At 41.0% G+C, this 18,228-nt stretch overlaps 1 protein-coding gene across 24 annotated transcripts in view; it reads left to right on the forward strand.

Moving 5' to 3' along the window:
- RIMS1 (regulating synaptic membrane exocytosis 1) overlaps nucleotides 1-18,228 on the forward strand; it is a 531,371-nt gene that overhangs the window by 256,651 nt on the left and 256,492 nt on the right. Inside the window, exon 1 of one of the 24 annotated variants that reach the window (XM_029063955.2) lies at nucleotides 16,417-16,762. The exons of the other annotated variants lie outside the window; for them this stretch is intronic. Within the exon in view, the coding sequence (XP_028919788.1) occupies nucleotides 16,678-16,762 (85 nt within the window). The 5' untranslated portion in view covers nucleotides 16,417-16,677. Of the gene's footprint in view, nucleotides 1-16,416; nucleotides 16,763-18,228 lie in introns of those variants that run through there. 24 annotated transcript variants of the gene reach the window in all.

Consider the following 18,228-nt stretch of genomic DNA (forward strand, 5'->3'; position numbering starts at 1 on the left):
AGTGGGATTCGAACTCATGACCTCTGACTCCCAAGCCCGGGCTCTTTCCACTGAGCCACGCTGCTTCTCACTGTGGTTGGCTTATAGAAGGAGTGAGTACCTGAATAATTAGGAAATAGGACTAAGTACAGGGAATTAAATAGGGAATTAAAATAGGATGAGAATTTAGTCAGGGAAGATTTCCTGGAGAAGATAAGTTTTTAATAGGGATTTGACAATGGAGAAATCTTCTCTGAGTCAGTCAATCAGAGTTTGAGCCAATGTGGTTGCAGTGTACAAGGGGAAGGAGAAGCAAATTCTGGAGATGTGGTGGAGTTAGAACTGATAAGATTTAGTGATTGACAGGATATGCAAGTTGAAGGAGAATCCAGTATAATACCAAGGTTGCCGGCTTGTAAAACAAGATGGATAGTGGCGCTGTCAACAATGAAAGAAAAGTCAGTGACAGGAAAACTATGTATGTGAGGAAAGGTGAGAAATTCAGCTGTGGAGACGTTGAGTTTGAGATTATGTTGAGGTTGGAGATGTAGGTTTGGGTTTCACTGTTTTAGAGATGTTAGTGCTAGCCAAGAGATCAGATGAGCTCTCCAAGGGAGTGGTTATGAATGGAAACTGGTATGAGATTGAGAATTGAGCCTTGAGAGACCCCCACAATTAGAGGGTGGGAGGCAGAAGAGGAGCCAGCTAAAGGGACCAAAAAGGAGCAGCTGGAGAAGTATGAGGAGAACCAGAAAGAGAACAGTTTTAGTCTAAAGGGTGATAGTGTTTCCATGAAAAAGATGTGATTCAACATGCCAAAGGCAGCTGAGAAGTCTGGAATTAGAATGGAATAGAGACCTTTGGATTTGAGTAAAAGGAGGTCATCGGTGACTTTGGAGAGAGGAAGTTGAATGGAGTGCAGGAGGCAGAAGTTAGATTGTACGGGATTGAGAAGGGAGTTGGGAGAGAAGAAGTGGAGATGGTGTGAATAAATTTGTTCCAGGAGTTTGAACAGGAATGGTGCAAGGGAAGATGGTATGATAGGTAGAAGGGGCTGTGGGAATGAGGGAGGTTTTTTTTTTTTTTTTTTTAGGAGAAGACATACATGAGTGTGTTTGAAAGCAGAGGGGAAGGAGCCATTTGGAGTGTGAGTGGTTAACAACAGCAGTGGGGAAGGGTAGAATGGTGGGAGCAAGTGTTTAAATAATGAGTGATGAAGGGCTTGGTGTGGAGGCAAAGGTGGAAAGGATAGATTTTCAAAGAAGATAAGGGATCTCCATTTGGGAGACAGCCGGGAAGAATGAGAGCATGTATTTGGGAGTTGGATGGATCATGGACTGAAGAGGTGAGGGGAAATTTTTAGGGAATTTGTGCCTAATGGTTTCAGTTTTATCAGTGAAGTAAATGACAAGGTGATCTATGCACAGAAGCGCTCAGTAATTTCCAGTGATTGAGCACTGTGTGCAAAGCACTGCACTAATTTTGGGGAAAGAGTACCTTGCAGGATAAACTCAACATCAACATCCTGGTCCTCAGGATCTTGAGCAACTCACTTGTGGGAAGAGATTTAATTCTATTCTCCCTGACTCTTACACTGTGAACATCATATGGCACAAGGACTGTGTCTAGTATTTTACCTACTGTGTTTGTATTTTATCTACACCAGTACTTAGAACAATGCTCAAAACTTGGTAAATGTTTAGCAATTATGACTAATAATAATAACTGTAGTATTTGTTAAGCATTTATGATGTGCCAGGTTGTACTAAAAAATACCATTAAAAATAGACAAAGCAACATAAAAATGGAAGGACATCAATAAGAACAAAACATAAAATGTAAGTACAAAACTAACAATAGACCACTGAAGGGAACGAAGCTGTTTTTGGACTGTTGAGTACTCAGGCAGGGAGTGTGATGCTAACAACAGCCACAACCTTGCCAGTGTTCTAAGAGTTCAGAAGGCAGTGCTACCATTTCAGCCTTCCCTTCCCCTGCTCCAGCATGGCAGGACAGGATGAATAAGTGACACTGAGATTGGGAGGCATGACTCAGTCCTGTGATAGGATGAGAATGGCCAGAACCCTAATGCTGTGTCTCGCCCTGTCCTACTCCAGCCAGCATTAGGGGTGGACCTGATGTGTTCTGGGTGGCCTGACCTCGGCATTCTGGAGATGCGTGAGTTTCCCAAATCCATGTACTATTGATTTTTAGATATGGGTATGAGTAAGAAGTATAGGGCTCTTACCTGCAAATATATTGTCAGTGTAGAAACACTCAAAATTGTAGCGTATTCATTCATTTATGGATAATTTTCCAGAACAGATTGTTTCTGCTGTCCCTCCTTACTTCCCTTTTGGGTTCGTTGTCCTGGGAATTTGTGTTGCGTGGGGAAATTCTTAAGTGCATTTGTTGCAGGCAGATGCGTGTATGTTTTTAGCTTTGCAATGTTGAAAGCAGTGGGTCAGAAGCCTTTAGAAGGGGAGGAAATGAGTTTGGTAAATGTGGATAGGCAAATGCAAACTTTGGCATCAGATAAGACTTTAGAGGTCATGTGGTTGTTTTCTAATTTATTTTGCCCTTTGAGTGAATAATAATATTTGTAAATATTTAAATATTTGATCTTTTGAGTAATTCCTAAAGGTTTTGAACCAAAATGTATATAATAAAAAACATCTAAGTTTATATGATGATAGTCATAAAATGGAATTGTTTCTTTTTTCTGTAAGTTTCTAGATTTGGTTCTGTTGGCCATGTTCTGAAATTTAAAAAAGACTTCGTAAAACAACCATTTCAAATAATATACTACTGTTGATTAAGTTACATGCAGTTGTGAAGAATCATCTCTAGTATTTTTATTCTATTTTTGCAGCTCCTCTGCTTTACTTGAAAAATTTCATAGTTTTGACAATTATCCATCCTGCTCTGACAAGCTGTAATGTCAATAGGAATGATTTTTCCAACATTTGTACTAGTAGAACGGTTTGTGGGCAGGGAACATGGCTATCAAATCTATTAGCATATATTCTCCCTATCAGTACACGGCTCTGAACACAGTAAGCGCTCAATAAATATGATTGATTTATAAAGATTTGTAATTTAAACAAGTTCCTGATCATAAGCAGCAAGCCCAATTACAGGCTTTCTGGTATATAAATAACTTTAAACATGAAAGATGTTTGGGGAGCAGAGCTGGGGCCCTCCATGACCAGGAGTATGGTCACAGCCGACCATGAAGGTGAAACCACAAACAAAAAATCCACAGGTCCCAATGACTACTTTATTTAAATAAACATCATCTATTTATATGCGTGAGTCCAAGTTGAGGGATAAATGAAAACAATGATAAGAGTGGGCATTAGACTGGCACAGCTCCTCTAGTATTCATGCCTCCAGCCTCTGCCTTTTCCAGTCACTACTGCATTCTGCTGCACAGATCATCTTCCTTGGCCATCTTGTGGCACACAACTCTCCAATTTGCAAAATGCCTTTATTGGCTCCTAGGCTCCCTCTGCATCAAGGAAAAACTCTTCACATGCTTCAGATAGTGCTCTGCCCACTGTAAAAGCTCAATAAAAAGCATTGATTGATTCAGAATTCTTCACCAACTCACTCACCTTACAAGTCTGCTCTCTTTGCAGGTTACCCACCCACCAACTCACTGTATTTCTCTTAAATTAATCTAACTCCCAACACTTCTGCTTCCAACCCCTCATTTGTTCCATTCTTTGCAGCTTTGAGTTCCCTCTTGCCTCAATTCCACAGGCCACAGTCCTTCCCTATTAATTTCCAGCATCTTAAGTCATATAAAGCCATCGGTCAGCTCTAGCACTTATGGCATCACTTAGTTATATCCATCCTCAGGACTTATTTACATACCTTTAGCCAATTGTACACTCACTAATTTAAATTTGATTACTCTGTTTGTAAATACTTCTATGTGGGTCTCTCCCATGAGACTGTAAACTCTTTATTTTTAAGGAATGTGTCACATCCTTGTTTTGTACTTTCTAAACATTTAGTACAGTGCATTGCATGTAGTAGATGTTCAATAAATATGGGTACTATTACTGTAGTGAATTGGGGAAGCATATTTGGAATAGGTGGGTATTTTGGAAGGCTTCAAGTAAGAGAAAAGATGAGATTTTAGACGGCACTATACACAGCGGATTGGGGGAAAGGGGAGTTAAGGGGTAAGAAAGACCAAAAGTGCTGTATTTCATCACTACCCTTGGGAAACATTCAAGACATTTTGTTTACTCAATAGAAAACAGGGTGATGGAACAACCCTTTTGTGGAAATTTAGCTTAGATGACTTGCAATAAACTCTCAGAGTCGCACTTAGAGAGCCAGTCTTTACTAAAGGAAAGAAAGTCAAGCAGAGGAGTATCCATTCCATTCCTACCTTGGGCAGTGGCTAGTGAGTGGAAGGCAATCTGCTACAAGTCAAAACTCACCTGTGCTGAGCAGCAGCAGCTTGGGAGAGAGTCAAGTGTGGAGACTCAGGTTTACTGCACATAAGGAGGTAATGGTAAACCATTTCCATATTTTTACCAAGGAAACTCTATGGATACCCTACCAGAACGATTGTAGATGGAGGTGGGGTGTTCTGAAAGAAACTCCATTGGAATCTCTGTGGGTTGGAGGCAAATCGACAGCATAGTTGCAATATGTAAACTTAGGTCATGTCACTTTAACCTTTTTGCAACTCAATTTCTCCATTAAAAAAAATGTTGATAGTTCCATTTGTCATCAATTTCGGTCAGCAGAAAAAGGTTATGTCCTCTGAGATGTGTGCAGTGATGTTCATGATATGAATGGGCCTTAGAAATTGGCTGGAAGCCCCTCTGGCATTCATGCCTTCAGCCGCCGCTCTCTCCAATGTTTATGTTCATGCTATATCATTTAAATCTTTCTTCAGTCCCCAAGTTCAGCTCTTTCTTGGGATAACCTGTTAAGTGGAAGGAAAATTCTGCTAGTAAATGATCTCTTAAAATATATTTTTAATATCTTGTATTCTGTCATCTCTGCTTGCTATTGTTTGGTAACAAGGAAACAGTGACAACAATCTTTAAAGCCTTATTAAAATAAAATCTCCTCCTAGATGCCTTCCCCTATTAAGCCGTCTTTTCCTCTACTCCCTTACCCTCCTGCATTGCCTATAAACTTGTATCTGTTGCCTTTAAGCACCTGATATTCACTGTATCCTCAGCCCCATAGTACTTAGGTGTGTAGCCTTAATTTATACATTTGTTTTCCTTGTACCCTGGGTGTAGGTTAGTTGGTTCAACTCTGAGATTGGTATATACTAGAGCTTCCATATCATGCCAGCATCATTTGCATTACCTTGATTGCTGTTCGGTTCTATCTGAACTATGAGTTCCTGATATTTTGGAAAGTGTAATCATACCTGCTGTGGTATAAAATACATAGAATTATGGAACAGCTGGAAAAGATTAAGTCCTTGAGCAATAACAATCTGTTACAAAATACACAGAGGAGCCAATTAGTGATAGTCAATTGTGAAAGTAGGTGGTTTCAAGCTTACTGAAAGTTAAAGGAATGGTTTTAGGCCCTTTTGAAAAGAAGTGCACTGTTAAATTGCCTTATTTTGTCCCAGGAGAGGACTGACAACTTGTACATCAATGTTTATGTTAAAATGTAAGTCTTTTTCATTGTGATCTTTTGGTGGGAGCTTGGTTTAGCATTTAGAGATGTTAATATATTCATCCATTAATAGAAAAATTGGAAAATTGCCTTGCCTCAGGTCTCGATGCATATTTTAAACAGCCATTTGCATTGTCAGCCTCCAGAGAACAGTATAAAATATTGATAATACACTATGATAAAATTTTCAAAGACTTAGAATTGGTAAGACCAAATCATCTCCTGCTCAGGCCAGGTGTTAAAAGAGTCCTGATATCCATACTTCGGTGGGGAATGGGGCAGGGGAAGACTGCGCAATGAACTTGAGTGTAACCTGCAGTTACAACTAGGTGTACTAGTTGATATTGAAAATTTCTTTTTAACATTGAAGCAGTTCATTCAGTCGTATTAATTAAGTGCTTACTGTGTGCAGAGCACTGTACTATGCATTTGGGTGGTACAGTATAAAAATAAACAGACACATTCCCTGCCTACAATGAAATTAGAGTTTAGAGGTGGAGACAGACATTAATATAAATACATGAATTAAAGATATGTACATAAGTGCTGTGGGGCTCATGGTGGCGGGGGATGAAAAAGGGGAACAAGTCAGGATGAGGCCTCTTGGAGGAGATATGCCTTCAATAAGACTTTGAAGGAGACGAGAATAATTGTCTATCAGATTTGAGGAGGATGGTCATTCCAGGCCAGAGGCAGCACATGGGTGAGGGGTTGGTGGCAAGGTAGACAAGATGGAAGTACCGTGAGAAGGTTATCATTAGGAAAACTAAGTCTGTGGATTAGGTTGTAGTAGGAGAGTAGTGAGATGCAGTAGGAGGGGGCAAGGTGATTGAGTTCTTTAAAGCCAATGGTGAGGAGTTTTTTTATTGAGTGGAGGTGGATGGGCAACCACTGGAGCTTTTGGGGGAGTGAGAAAACATGTCCTGAATGTTTTTGTAGAAAAATGATCCAGGCAGCAGAATGAAGTATGGATTGGAGAGGTCAGAGACAGGGGGCAATGAGGTCAGCAAGGTGGCTGACAAAGTAATGTTGGTGAGACAGGATAAGTGATTGTATTAATGTGGTAGTATGGAAGTAGAGGAAAGAGCATATTTTAGTTATGTTGGGAAGATGGAACCAACAGGATTTAGTGATGGATAGCATATGTGTCTTGAATGAGAGTGAGGAGTAATGTCAAGGTTACAGGCTTGTGAGAGAGGAAAGATGGTGGTACCATTTACAGTTATGGAAAAATTGGGGAGGATAGGGGTCAGCGGGAGGCCAGGGTTCGGATGGGAAGATAAGGAGTTCAGTTTTGGACATGTTAACCTTGTGATGAAGGGAGGACATCCAGGTAGAGATGTCTTGAAAGCAGGAGAAAATGTGAGACTGCAGAGAGGGAAAAAGATCAGAGTTGGAGATGTAGATTTGGGTATCCTATGCACAGAGATGGTAGTTGAAGCCATGGGAGCAAATGAGTTCTCCAAGGGAATCGGTATAGATGGAGAATAGAAGGGGACCCAAACCTGAACCTTGAGAGATTCCCACAGTTTGAGGTGGGAGGCAGAAGAGGAACCCGCAAAAGAGACTGGGAATGAGTGAGTGACCTGAGAGATATGAGGAGAACCAGGAGAGGACAGTGTCAGTGAAACAGAGGTTGGATAATGTTTCCAAAAGAAGGGGTGGTCCACAGTTTCAATGGCAACTGAGAGGTCGAGGAGGATTAGGATGGGAGTAGAGGCCATAGGATTTGGCAAGAAGGAGATCATTAGTGACCTTTGAGAGGGAGGTTTCTGTGGAATGAAGGGAATGTGAAGCCAAATTGAGAAGAGTCTAGGAGATTATTGGAGGAGAGGGATTTGAGACAGTGGGTTTAAACAGTTCATTCATTGAGTTTGGAAAGGAATGGTAGGAGGGAGATGGGGCAGTAACTGGAGGGAGATGTGAGATCCAGGGAGGGGTTTTAGGTTGGAGAGACATGGGCATATTTGAAAGAAGTAGGGAAGAAGTCACTGGAGAGCAAACAGTTGAAGATGGCTGCTAGGGAGAGAAGAAGGGAAGAGGAAAGTGTTTTGATAAGATGAAAGGAATGGGGTTGGATGTGCAGGTGGAAGGGATGGATTTTGAGAGAAAGCAGGAAATCTCCTGTAGAGTTACTTTTGGAAAAGATGGGAGAGTTGAGGAAGGGGCAGGACAAGGGAGGGACTGGGAAGAGGGAGGGACTGGGAAGAGGCAGGAAAGATTTTAGGGAGATTCATTCATTCAATAGGATTTATTGAGCACTTACTATGTGCAGAGCACTGTACTAAGTGCTTGGAATGTACAATTCAGCAACAGATAGAGACCATCCCTGCCCAGTAACGGGCTCACAGCAAAGCAAAATAGAACAAAACAAAACAAGACAACATCATCAAGATAAATAGAATCAAGGAGATATACAACTCATTAGCAAAATAAATAGGGTAATAAATAATATATACAAATGTGCACAGTGCTGAGGGGAGGGGAAGGGGGAAGAGCAGAGAGTGGGGCGAGGGAAGGGGGAGCAGAGGGAAGGGGGGGCTCAGCCTGGGAAGGCCTCCTGGAGGAGGTGAGCTCTCAGTAGGGCTATGAAAAGGGGAAGAGAGTTAGGCGGATGTGAGGAGGGAGGGCATTCCAGGAGAGCGGTAGGATGGGGGCCAGGGGTCAATGGCGGGACGGCTGTCAATGGGGGACCATGAGGAAGTGAGCTGCAGAGGAGCAGAGTGTAAGGGGTCGGGCATTAGAAAGAGAGAAGGGAGGTGAGGTAAGAGGCGGCAAGGTGATGGAGAGCTAAGAGAGATCATGCCTGATAGTAACAATTTTCTTAATAAAGTAGGTGGCCAGGTCACTGGGGGCAAGGGATGGGGGATGCAGGGGGAGAGGAGGTTTGAGGAGATTGTTAAATGTCTGGAACAAGTGGCAAGGGCCATGGGCATGGGCTTCAATAAGGGTGGAGAAATAATTTTTCTGGGAAGAGGAAAGGGTGAAGTTAAAGCACGCAAGCATAATCTTGAAGTGGATGAAGTAGGCTTCATATATAGATGTCCACCAGCAGTATTCTGTGGCTCGTGCATAAGACAAGGAGGAAGACTGTGGAGGTAATCCAGGTCTGTGGGTTAGTAGTACGAAATTGACAAAGGGATATGGGAGTGAGTTGAGTTCAGTAGACAGGGTGGTGTTGAGAACATTAATTTGTTCCTCAAGGGAAGGTAGTTGGGGTATGGAGGCCAAGCAGGGCATAATGAGTTAAGAAAATTTATGGGGCAAAGAAATTGGAATTCTCTATAGGGGAAGAATACAGATATACAGGGAGAGAAGACAAGTAAGAGGGCAGTCTGGTGGTACCCCTAGTTGCTGGAAGTAGGAAGAAATTTAAAGATGAAAACCTTCCTGCTTAACACATCAGGATCATAAGGAACCTTCTTCTCCCCAAGTTCTTCCTAATTAATTAAAAAATTAATTGTCCTCTTTCATAAGTCTGAAAAATACTTTCTTGTGCATCCTTTTTGAGTCTGGACTGGCTTACCTTTTTGTACAAATGCAATTTCATAGCTAGTTTGTACATTCTGCATAGGAAGAGTGGAGTTTCTAGACCCACTACTGTTAGTTAACCCTCCATCTCAGGGGTTGATACAGTTAATTATGCTAATAATTGTATTTCGATCCTGCACATTGATTGCCTTGTTGAAATGGGCCCTGGGATATTCTGAACAAACTCTGACAATCAAGATCTGTTTAAAACACTTATGAGTAGAGGATTGAAAAGTAAAGATCTGAATATAAAGTAGACCTTTTTTTAAGAAGAATATCTATTTCATTAGATTAGAAGAAAATGAGAGAATATTCAATTTTAAATGACTGACTTTAAAAAAGACTATTGAAAGTTTGTTCTTTTTCTTTTATATGGTTTTTTTTTGGCTGTTTTAAATTGGATGGCTTAGATTGGTTTGGTTAGTCAGAAACTGCATGGCCATTTGGAAAGACCCTGGGTCTGGGAACCAGAGGACCTATGTTCTAATCCTGGCTCTGCTATTTTACTGGTATATGTGACCATGGGCAAGTCATTTAACATCTTGGTGTTTCAGCTTCCTCTTCTGTAAACTGGAAATTCAATACTTTGTCTCTTCCTCCTTGGATTCTGAGTCCCACATGATTATCTTGTATCTACCCCAGTGCTTTATAGGGCTTGGAAAATAGTAAGTGCTTAACCAATGTTACATATTGTGGTAAGCAGCATGGCATAGTGGATGGAGCAGGGGCCTGGGAGTGAGAAGGTAATGAGTTGTAACACCGGCTCCACCACTTGTCTACTGTGTGACCTTGGGCCACTGGAGTCGCTGTGGGTTGGAAATGACTCTGTTGACAATTTATTATGTGCTTAAGTATGCATAGCACTATATTAAATGCTTGGGAAAATACAATACAACAAAGTTGGTAGGCATGATCCCTGCCTACAAGGAGCTTGCATTATACAGGGGGAAACAGACATTAAAACAGGGTAATAAGGGAAATAGAACCTGAGAATATTTACATAAGTATTGTGGGGCCGGAGGGAGTATCAAGATGCTTCACAGTTAAGTTAGAGGGGAGGCAGGATAAGAGTAAGCTTAATGAAGGGGTTAGACTGGGAAGGCCTCTTGGAGGGGATATGATTTTAGAAAGGTTTTGAGGAGGAGGAGAGTGGTGTACTGTCAGATCTGAAGAAGGAGTTCCAAGCTTGAGGTAGAATGTGGCCATAGGGTCGATGGCAGGATAGATGAGAGCAAAGTACAGAGATTAGGTTGGTGTTCATTCAGTAGTGTTAAGAGGACTGAAGTGTGGTTTGGGTTGTAGTAGTAGATAGTGGAGTTAGGTTGGAGAGAGAGAGCTGATTGAGTGCCTTAAAGCTGATGGTGAGAAGTTTGTTTAATGTGGAGATGAATGGGAGTTTTTGAGGAGTAGGGGGCTATGGACTGCATGATTTTTTTTCAAAAAAATGATCTGGGCAGCAGAGAGAAGTATGGACTGTGTAGGAAAGAGAGATTTAATATTCAAAGGGGGAAATTATGAATGATAGCATGGTAGTAGTGCAACCTTCTTCACTACAAATCCCCTTATTACCACCCTCATTCTGAATGGCTTGTCCATGACCCTGAAGCATACAGCATGTTTAGGACTTATCAAGGCTGTTCACTGAATTTGGATCACCCCTTCTCCTTCAAAGCCCTTTACGAAGTCAAGTCAGATTTCCTTACTTTCCTTGCCTACTCATTGTTCTCAGCAACATCCTCAGCTAACTTGGTATCTGCTTCTTGGCTAACTGAATTCTTTCTTTCTTCAAGTGAACCGCTCCTGAAATTCCACCCTCTATAAGAAGCCCTTCTAATTAGAAAAGAAATGAAGTGCTTGATGCATACCTACCTCTTTGTTGGTACACCCAGTACTCCTATATATTGCACATGAAACAAAACTCACACTTTTGACTGAATGCAACAATCACATTCAGTCAATAAATAAATGGTATTTGTTGAGAGCCTACTGATTGCCAAGCACTGAACTCAGCATAATGGCAAGGACAATATAGTTATTTGAAACAAGCACCCTGCCCTACAGCAGGAAAATCAGACCCTAAAATAATTTTACCATAGGAGGAAAGAAGATAAGGGGGTAGGTAAATGAGCAAGTGCTCAAGGAATGGGGACTGTGCAAAGTGCACAGGTGATTGATAGAAGGATAGATAAATCAATCGTATTTATTTAGCACAATGTGTGTAAAGCACTGTACTAAGCACTTGGGAGAGTACACTATAACACTGTTGGTAGACAAGTTCCACAGTGTCTTGTTGAAAGAACGCTCTACTCAAAAAGCATAGTGAAAACACTTATAATGGAAGAAATGAGTATACATAATGATAAATGCAGCTTATTTTTATATTTGATTTATGTGTTTGTTCTTTGCAGTTCCATTGTCTGTCCTCTTCTCTACTATCTCCCAGATTTTAAGCTCCTTGAAGGGTGAAGCCTATAGAATAGAAAAAAAGGGAGACCATAAATGATTCACTGTAAGTGTACAACACAGTGCCACCCCTAAACCTTTCAAGGAGCTTTAAATTATTTTCAACAAAGATATTGGAATTTACTTTCTCTTTATATTTCACAAATGCTCCAGCATCAACATTTTTTACATGCAACTTTGGCAGGTTTTTGAAGATTTTATGAATCCTGATTCAGTAAAGTATTTTTAACAGTGAAATGAGCTCTACAAATAGAAAATTTCAAAATCCTGGCCAAAAGCTTATTTCCCCAATTTTACTTCAGTTGATAACAATACATTTTGCAGCGTGGCTCAGTGGAAAGAGCACGGGCTTTGGAGTCAGGGCTCATGAGTTCGAATCCCAGCTCTGCCACTTGTTGGCTGTGTGACTGTGGGCAAGTCACTTAACTTCTCTGGGCCTCAGTTCCCTCATCTGTAAAATGGAGATTAAGACTGTGAGCCCCACGTGGGACAACCTGATTCCTCTATGTCTACCCCAGCGCTTAGAACAGTGCTTGGCACATAGTAAGCGCTTAACAAATACCAACATTATTATTTTGGAGCAACATTCAATAAAAAAAGAACTTAAAAGAACTCCAGCTTACCCAGTTCTATACTTTTCTCATTTTAGAGCAAACATCTGGAAGGACAGAGGAAAGGAGAAGCCCTTTCCATGCACCTATCAATCTTTCCTTGTCACTTCCCAATACACTCCTGTCCCAGATGGAAGGCAAAGAATTAAAGCCTGGAAACCAATGAGTGGCTTAATCCTGGTTCTGTCACCTGCCTCCTGTGTGACCTTGGACAAGTCACTTAATTTATCTGGGCCTCAGTTTCCAAATCCAAAATGGGGATTCATGATCTATTTTCCCTCCTATGAGTTGTCTACGCTTGCTGTCTCCATTTACTCTCCTCCAGTTCTCTCCTTCATCCCCTCCAATCTGGTTTCCTTTCCCTTCACTGCACAAAAACAGACCTCTCAAAGGCCACAAAAGATATCCTACTTGTCAAATCCATCAGCCTCTACTCCATCCCAATTCTCATTGAACTCTCAGTTGACTTGGGTGCTGTCGACCACCCCCTTTTCCTGGAAATCTTATCCAACGTCAACTTTGCTGACAGTGTCGTCTCCTAGTTTTTCTCCTATCTCTCTCACAGCTAATTTTCTGTCCTTTTGATGGAGTCCTCTTATTCATTAATTTGTATTTATTGAGCTCTTACTGTGTGCAGAGCACTGTAGTAAGTGCTTGGAATTACAATACCTTCCACTCCCTGTATATGGGGGGTCCCTCAAGGCTCAGTTTTTGGTCCCCCTAATAATAATAATGATAATGTTGGTATTTGTTAAGCGTTTACTATGTGCCGAGCACTATTCTAAGCACTGGGGTAGATACAAGGTAAGTAGGTTGACCCATGTAGGACTTACAGTCTTCATCCCCATTTTACAGATGAGTAACTGAGGCACAGAGAAGTTAAGTGACTTGACCAAGGTCACACAACTGACAAGTGGTGGAGCCAGGATTAGAACCCAAGACCTCTGACTCCCAAGCCTGTGCTCTTTCCACTAAGCCATGATGCTTATATTGTCCATCCATACCCATTTCCTTAGAGAACTCATTCACTCTCATGGCTTAAACTACCATCTACATGCAGACGATATCCAAATCCAAATCTCCAGCCCTGATCTCTCTCCTTTTCTCCAGTCTCACATTTCCTCCTGCCTTCAAGACATTTCTACTTGGATGTCCTGCCACCACCTCAAACTTAATATGTCCAAAACCAGAACTCCTTATCTTCCCAAACAAACCCTGTCCTCCCCATGACTTTTCTGTCACTGAAGACAGCACCACCTTGGCGTTATCTTTGACTCATCTCTCATTCAGTGAACATATTCAATGTCACCATTATCCTATCAGTGCAAACTTGAGAACATTGCTAAAATCCCCCTTTTCCTCTACAAGCATACGGCTAACATGTTAATCCAAACACACCCTATCCTGCGTGATTACTGCATGAACCTCCTGTATGATCTGCCTGCCTTCTGTCTCTCCCTATTGCAGTCCATACTTCACTCTACTGTGCGGATCTTTTTTTTTTTTTTTTACAAAAATCGTTCATTCTATGTTTCCCCTCCTCAAGAACCTCCCAGTGGTTGCCCATCCACCTCTGCATCAAACATAAACTATTTACAATCAACTTAAAAGCCCTAAATCACCTTGCTCCCTCCTATTTTACCTCCCTGATTTCCTGCTATAATCCACCCCGCACACTCTGGTCCTCTAAGGTCAACCTAGTCACTGTATTTCAATCACATCTATCTCTCCACTGACCTCTTGCCCACATCCTGCCTCTGTCCTGGAACACTCTCCCTCCTCATGTTTGACAGACTACCTCCGCCACCTTATCTCCTCCAAGAGGCCTTCTCTGATTTGGGCCTCATTTTCTCTTTTCCCACTTCCTTCTGTGTCTACCTTAAACTTGGATTTACAGCCTATATTCACCTCTCCCTCAGCATCTATGTAAGCATCTTTAATTTATTTATTGAAATTAATGCCTGCCTCCCTCTAGACTGTAATCTCATTGTGAGCATGGAAAGTGTGTACCAACTCTGTTCTATTGTACTCTGCCAAGCACTAAGTAGAGTGCTCTAAACAGAGTAAACACTCAATAAGTACGATTGAATGAATGATTGATTCCTACATAGACTGTGAGCACCATGAATTGATCAATCAATCAGTGGCATTTATTGAGTACTGAAGCAGCATGGCTCAGTGGAAAGAGCATGGACTTAGGAGTCAGAGGTCATGGGTTCTAATCCCGGCTCTGCCACTTGCCTGCTGTGTGACTTTGTGCAAGTTACTTAACTTCTCTGTGCCTCAGTGACCTCATCTGTAAAATGGGGATTAGGACTGTGAGCCTCACGTGGGTCAACCTGATTACTCTCTATCTACCCCAGAGCTTAGAACAGTGCTCGGCACATAGTAAGCGCTTAACAAATAGTAACATTATTATTATTGGAATGGACAGCATGGCTCAGTGAAAAGAGCACAGGCTTTGGACTCAGAAGTCATGGATTCTAATCCCGGATCTGCCGCTTGAAAGCTGTGTGACTTCACTTCTCTGGGCTTCAGTGACCTCATCTGTAAAATGGGGATGAAGACTGTGAGCCCCACGTGAGACAACCTCATCACCTTGTATCACCCCCAGCACTTAGAACAGTGCTTTGCACATAATAAGCGCTTAACAAATGCCATCATTATCTCTCTCGATTAGACTGTGAGCCTGTCTTTGGGCAGGGATTGTCTCCATCTTTTGCCGAATTGTACATTCCAAGCACTTAGTAGTGTTCTGCACATAGTAAGCGCTCAATAAATACTATTGAATGACTGAATGAATGACTGTGTGCAGAACACTGTACTAAGTGCTTGAGAAAGTACAAAACAAAAGAGTAGGGGTAGATGATCCCTGCCCCTTAAGAGCTTATAGAGTAGAGGGGGAGACAGGCATTAAAATAAATTACAAAGGGATATGCACATAAGTGCTGTGGGGCTGGAGGGGTGCTGAAAATCAAAATGCTTAAAGGGAAAAGACCAAGGTGTATAGGCGATGCAGAAGAGTGGGATTAGATAGTAAGTCAGGGTTTATTTGGAGAAGGTCACTATTATTATTATTGTTGTTATATTTCAGTATGTAGATTCTTCTGTATTTATTGGGTTCTGAGCAAGCCTATAAGAATTGACTGAATCAAGTGACTAGATCTTGGCTATCATCCTTAGTAAAAACTATAGACTCCAACTGATTTGCATTGGGCTATAGAAGAGGAAGCATCTAGGCATGGGGAAAGACAAATGAGGCAGTTGATTGTCTTAAAGTTTCAGAGTTGGGGATTGGTTAGGACAGGTGGTACTGACCACGTTTATGGGAAAACTGGACATTAGGAGGGGTATTAAAAGGAAGATAAAGAATTCCATCTCAATTCCATTGATTGAGAGGTGGTACAGAGCAGACTATTGGAGATATACTGAAGAGAGTGGGAGATTCAGGACTAAATGAAAAGAGAGGGGAAAGAAATCAACAAGTTGGACATATTCACAAGATGAGGAAACCTAGGAACCTATGAACAGAGAGAGAATTAGTGCCTGATAGGATATAATCTATATTGTGAAGTGGTGAGATACCTAAAAATCAAGATTTTACTTTCTGGGAAATATTTTATGTGGCTAAGGTTTTGTGAACTAACAAAGAACCACAGGAGTATGGGGAAGGAAGACACCATAAAAAAAACAAAAAACAATTGATATAAGTGTTTCAATGACAATGGATATGTGCAAAGAGTATACAATTTAAAATGTATTTTCATTAGTAAGTCTTATTTTCAAGATAATAAAGACAATAGGTAAAATCTGAGTTTCATTTTTTCCAAGAACGTCATGAGAAGAAATCATTCAGAAGGCTGACGGCCACTTAGTTGTGCTTTATTTAGTCCTTTCTGCAAATAAATTCACAGCAGGAGAAAGGACATCGGCTAGAGCAGATCTGGGATGGGAAACAGGAGTGAATGGCTTGGAGGAGTACGTCATTCATCAAGAGGCTTATTTCCTGACTCCTGTGGATCTGGCGAGGACCCAACAGAGATACCAATATGCTGCTGCTCAGTAAATTCTACCAATCTACGATGCACCAGGCCCACATAGGCTAAATAATTATGCACTGTATTTTATCTGAACCATTCTTCACATAGCTACACCGTGCCTGCAATGACCTGAGTCAGTCAAGCAAAAGAGTTTTTCTTATGCAATACTAATGTTCTCTTTCAGGCTCTATTCTCTGCTGCTCCTGACCCATAGTATTTTGCACAATGATATAAGCAGAGTGAAGGGAGAATTTCATCCTTCATGCACTTTGTAGATAAACTCTCAGGAGCCAGGAGAGAAGTTAAAAAGCAAGATTGAATGTGTGAAAAGCAGGAGCTTGTTTGCAAGGCTGACTCCATTTTGATTTGTAGTGGGTGCACCTGAGATGTCTGTCCCTTCAGAAGGGCTGGAGCAAGTGTTGTCTGTTGATTCAGAAGAGCAAGCAACTGAGGCAAAACTGGCAGCTGCTGGTAAGCAACTGAAGATCAGTTTGGGGTGGGGAATTAATGGCTAATCTTTTACTCCTATAGGAATTCGGACCTGCAGTTGGCTCTCCTAGCATCTGCTTCTCCAGCATGGCTGGTTCTCTTTTATGGTATCGGGTGCCGAGGGAATTTATTTTGTGTTTTTCCCAGAGCAGAGTATCATGTTATTGAATCAGGATGACTGAGTTAGACACTTGCCTTAATAGAGTGAAAAATTCAATCACTGCAGTGGATTTCTTGTATGTTGTCCTAAGATAATATATGAGCATCTTTCAATTTGATATTATTGTATATTAATTCCATAATTGCAATTGATGTCTATGTTTTGCACCAGTCTACCTTCCATTAATCAGCTAATGAGTCTATTGTGACAGTAAGCCATTCAGGTGGACTGCCTGATAGGGGTTGCTATTAGTTTGAAATCAAACCAAGATACTTTTTCTTGGATTTTGGCTTCACAGTGATAGTGCCTGGGCTTCAGTAAATGGGCAAGATTGATTTTGTGGAGAGAGAGGCCCTGCTGCCATTCCAAAGGAGAATTTTGTAATACCAACCCAGGCTCCCCATGTCTTTTGAGATACTAAAAGGGAGAAACATTGTTCCTGGTAGTTGACCTTGTTCGATTTAGGATTATAAAATTTATAAAGCAATACAAAAATTGTTGGCAGTCATTCATTAAGTATCTATTTATCTCAAAATATTTTGCTCCGTGTTTGACCGATTGTACCCAAATGTCAAACTCTTTCCGAGACATAAGGAAAGCAGTGGTTTTTAAAGTGATAAATGCCAGGTGTATTGGTAGGAATATTTGGATTAGGTTCAAATATGATTTTGTGAAAGGAAAACAGATGGGCTAAGTGGAATTAGTTCTGTTTATTTTAGGTAGGTGTAAAATGAATTGACTGATAATTTTCATAGTAGAAAAGTTTTAAGATGTCAAATTACTTCCATGAAGCCTAGTTTACTATTATCTTTTCCAGTCCAGTAGGGTCCTTTCTAGTCCTGTAATTTTTATGGTGTTTACCCTAAAGAATAGTTTCTCTAACCAGTTCATTAGAATCTTGACGTTGGAGTTACGTTTTTGAATTGTTGCAGTAGTTTCTGAACATTTTCCAAGAAGCCTTAAGGAAAATGAGCACAGTAAAAGAAGTGATTAAAAATACTTTGGAGGTATCCATTCAGGTATGAAAGGATCATTATAATATAGTTATAAACATACACTGTACATAAATAATGATGCTATTAATAATAACTTAAATTGGGGTTTAAAGAAGCACTGGTACTTGATGCTGTGGAAGTAGGGAGGGAGACATGAATGAGTCTGAATCAAAGGCCAGAACAGAGAGAAGGAAAAAGGGGAAAGGAAAAGGGAAAAAAAACATATAAAGCTTACATCAGGTGATTAAAAGAGTAATTCACACCTAGTGGAGAAAACATACAATAGCTGTACT

Source organism: Ornithorhynchus anatinus, chromosome 1 (genome assembly GCF_004115215.2).
Source record: "Ornithorhynchus anatinus isolate Pmale09 chromosome 1, mOrnAna1.pri.v4, whole genome shotgun sequence".
Taxonomy (NCBI): domain Eukaryota; kingdom Metazoa; phylum Chordata; class Mammalia; order Monotremata; family Ornithorhynchidae; genus Ornithorhynchus; species Ornithorhynchus anatinus.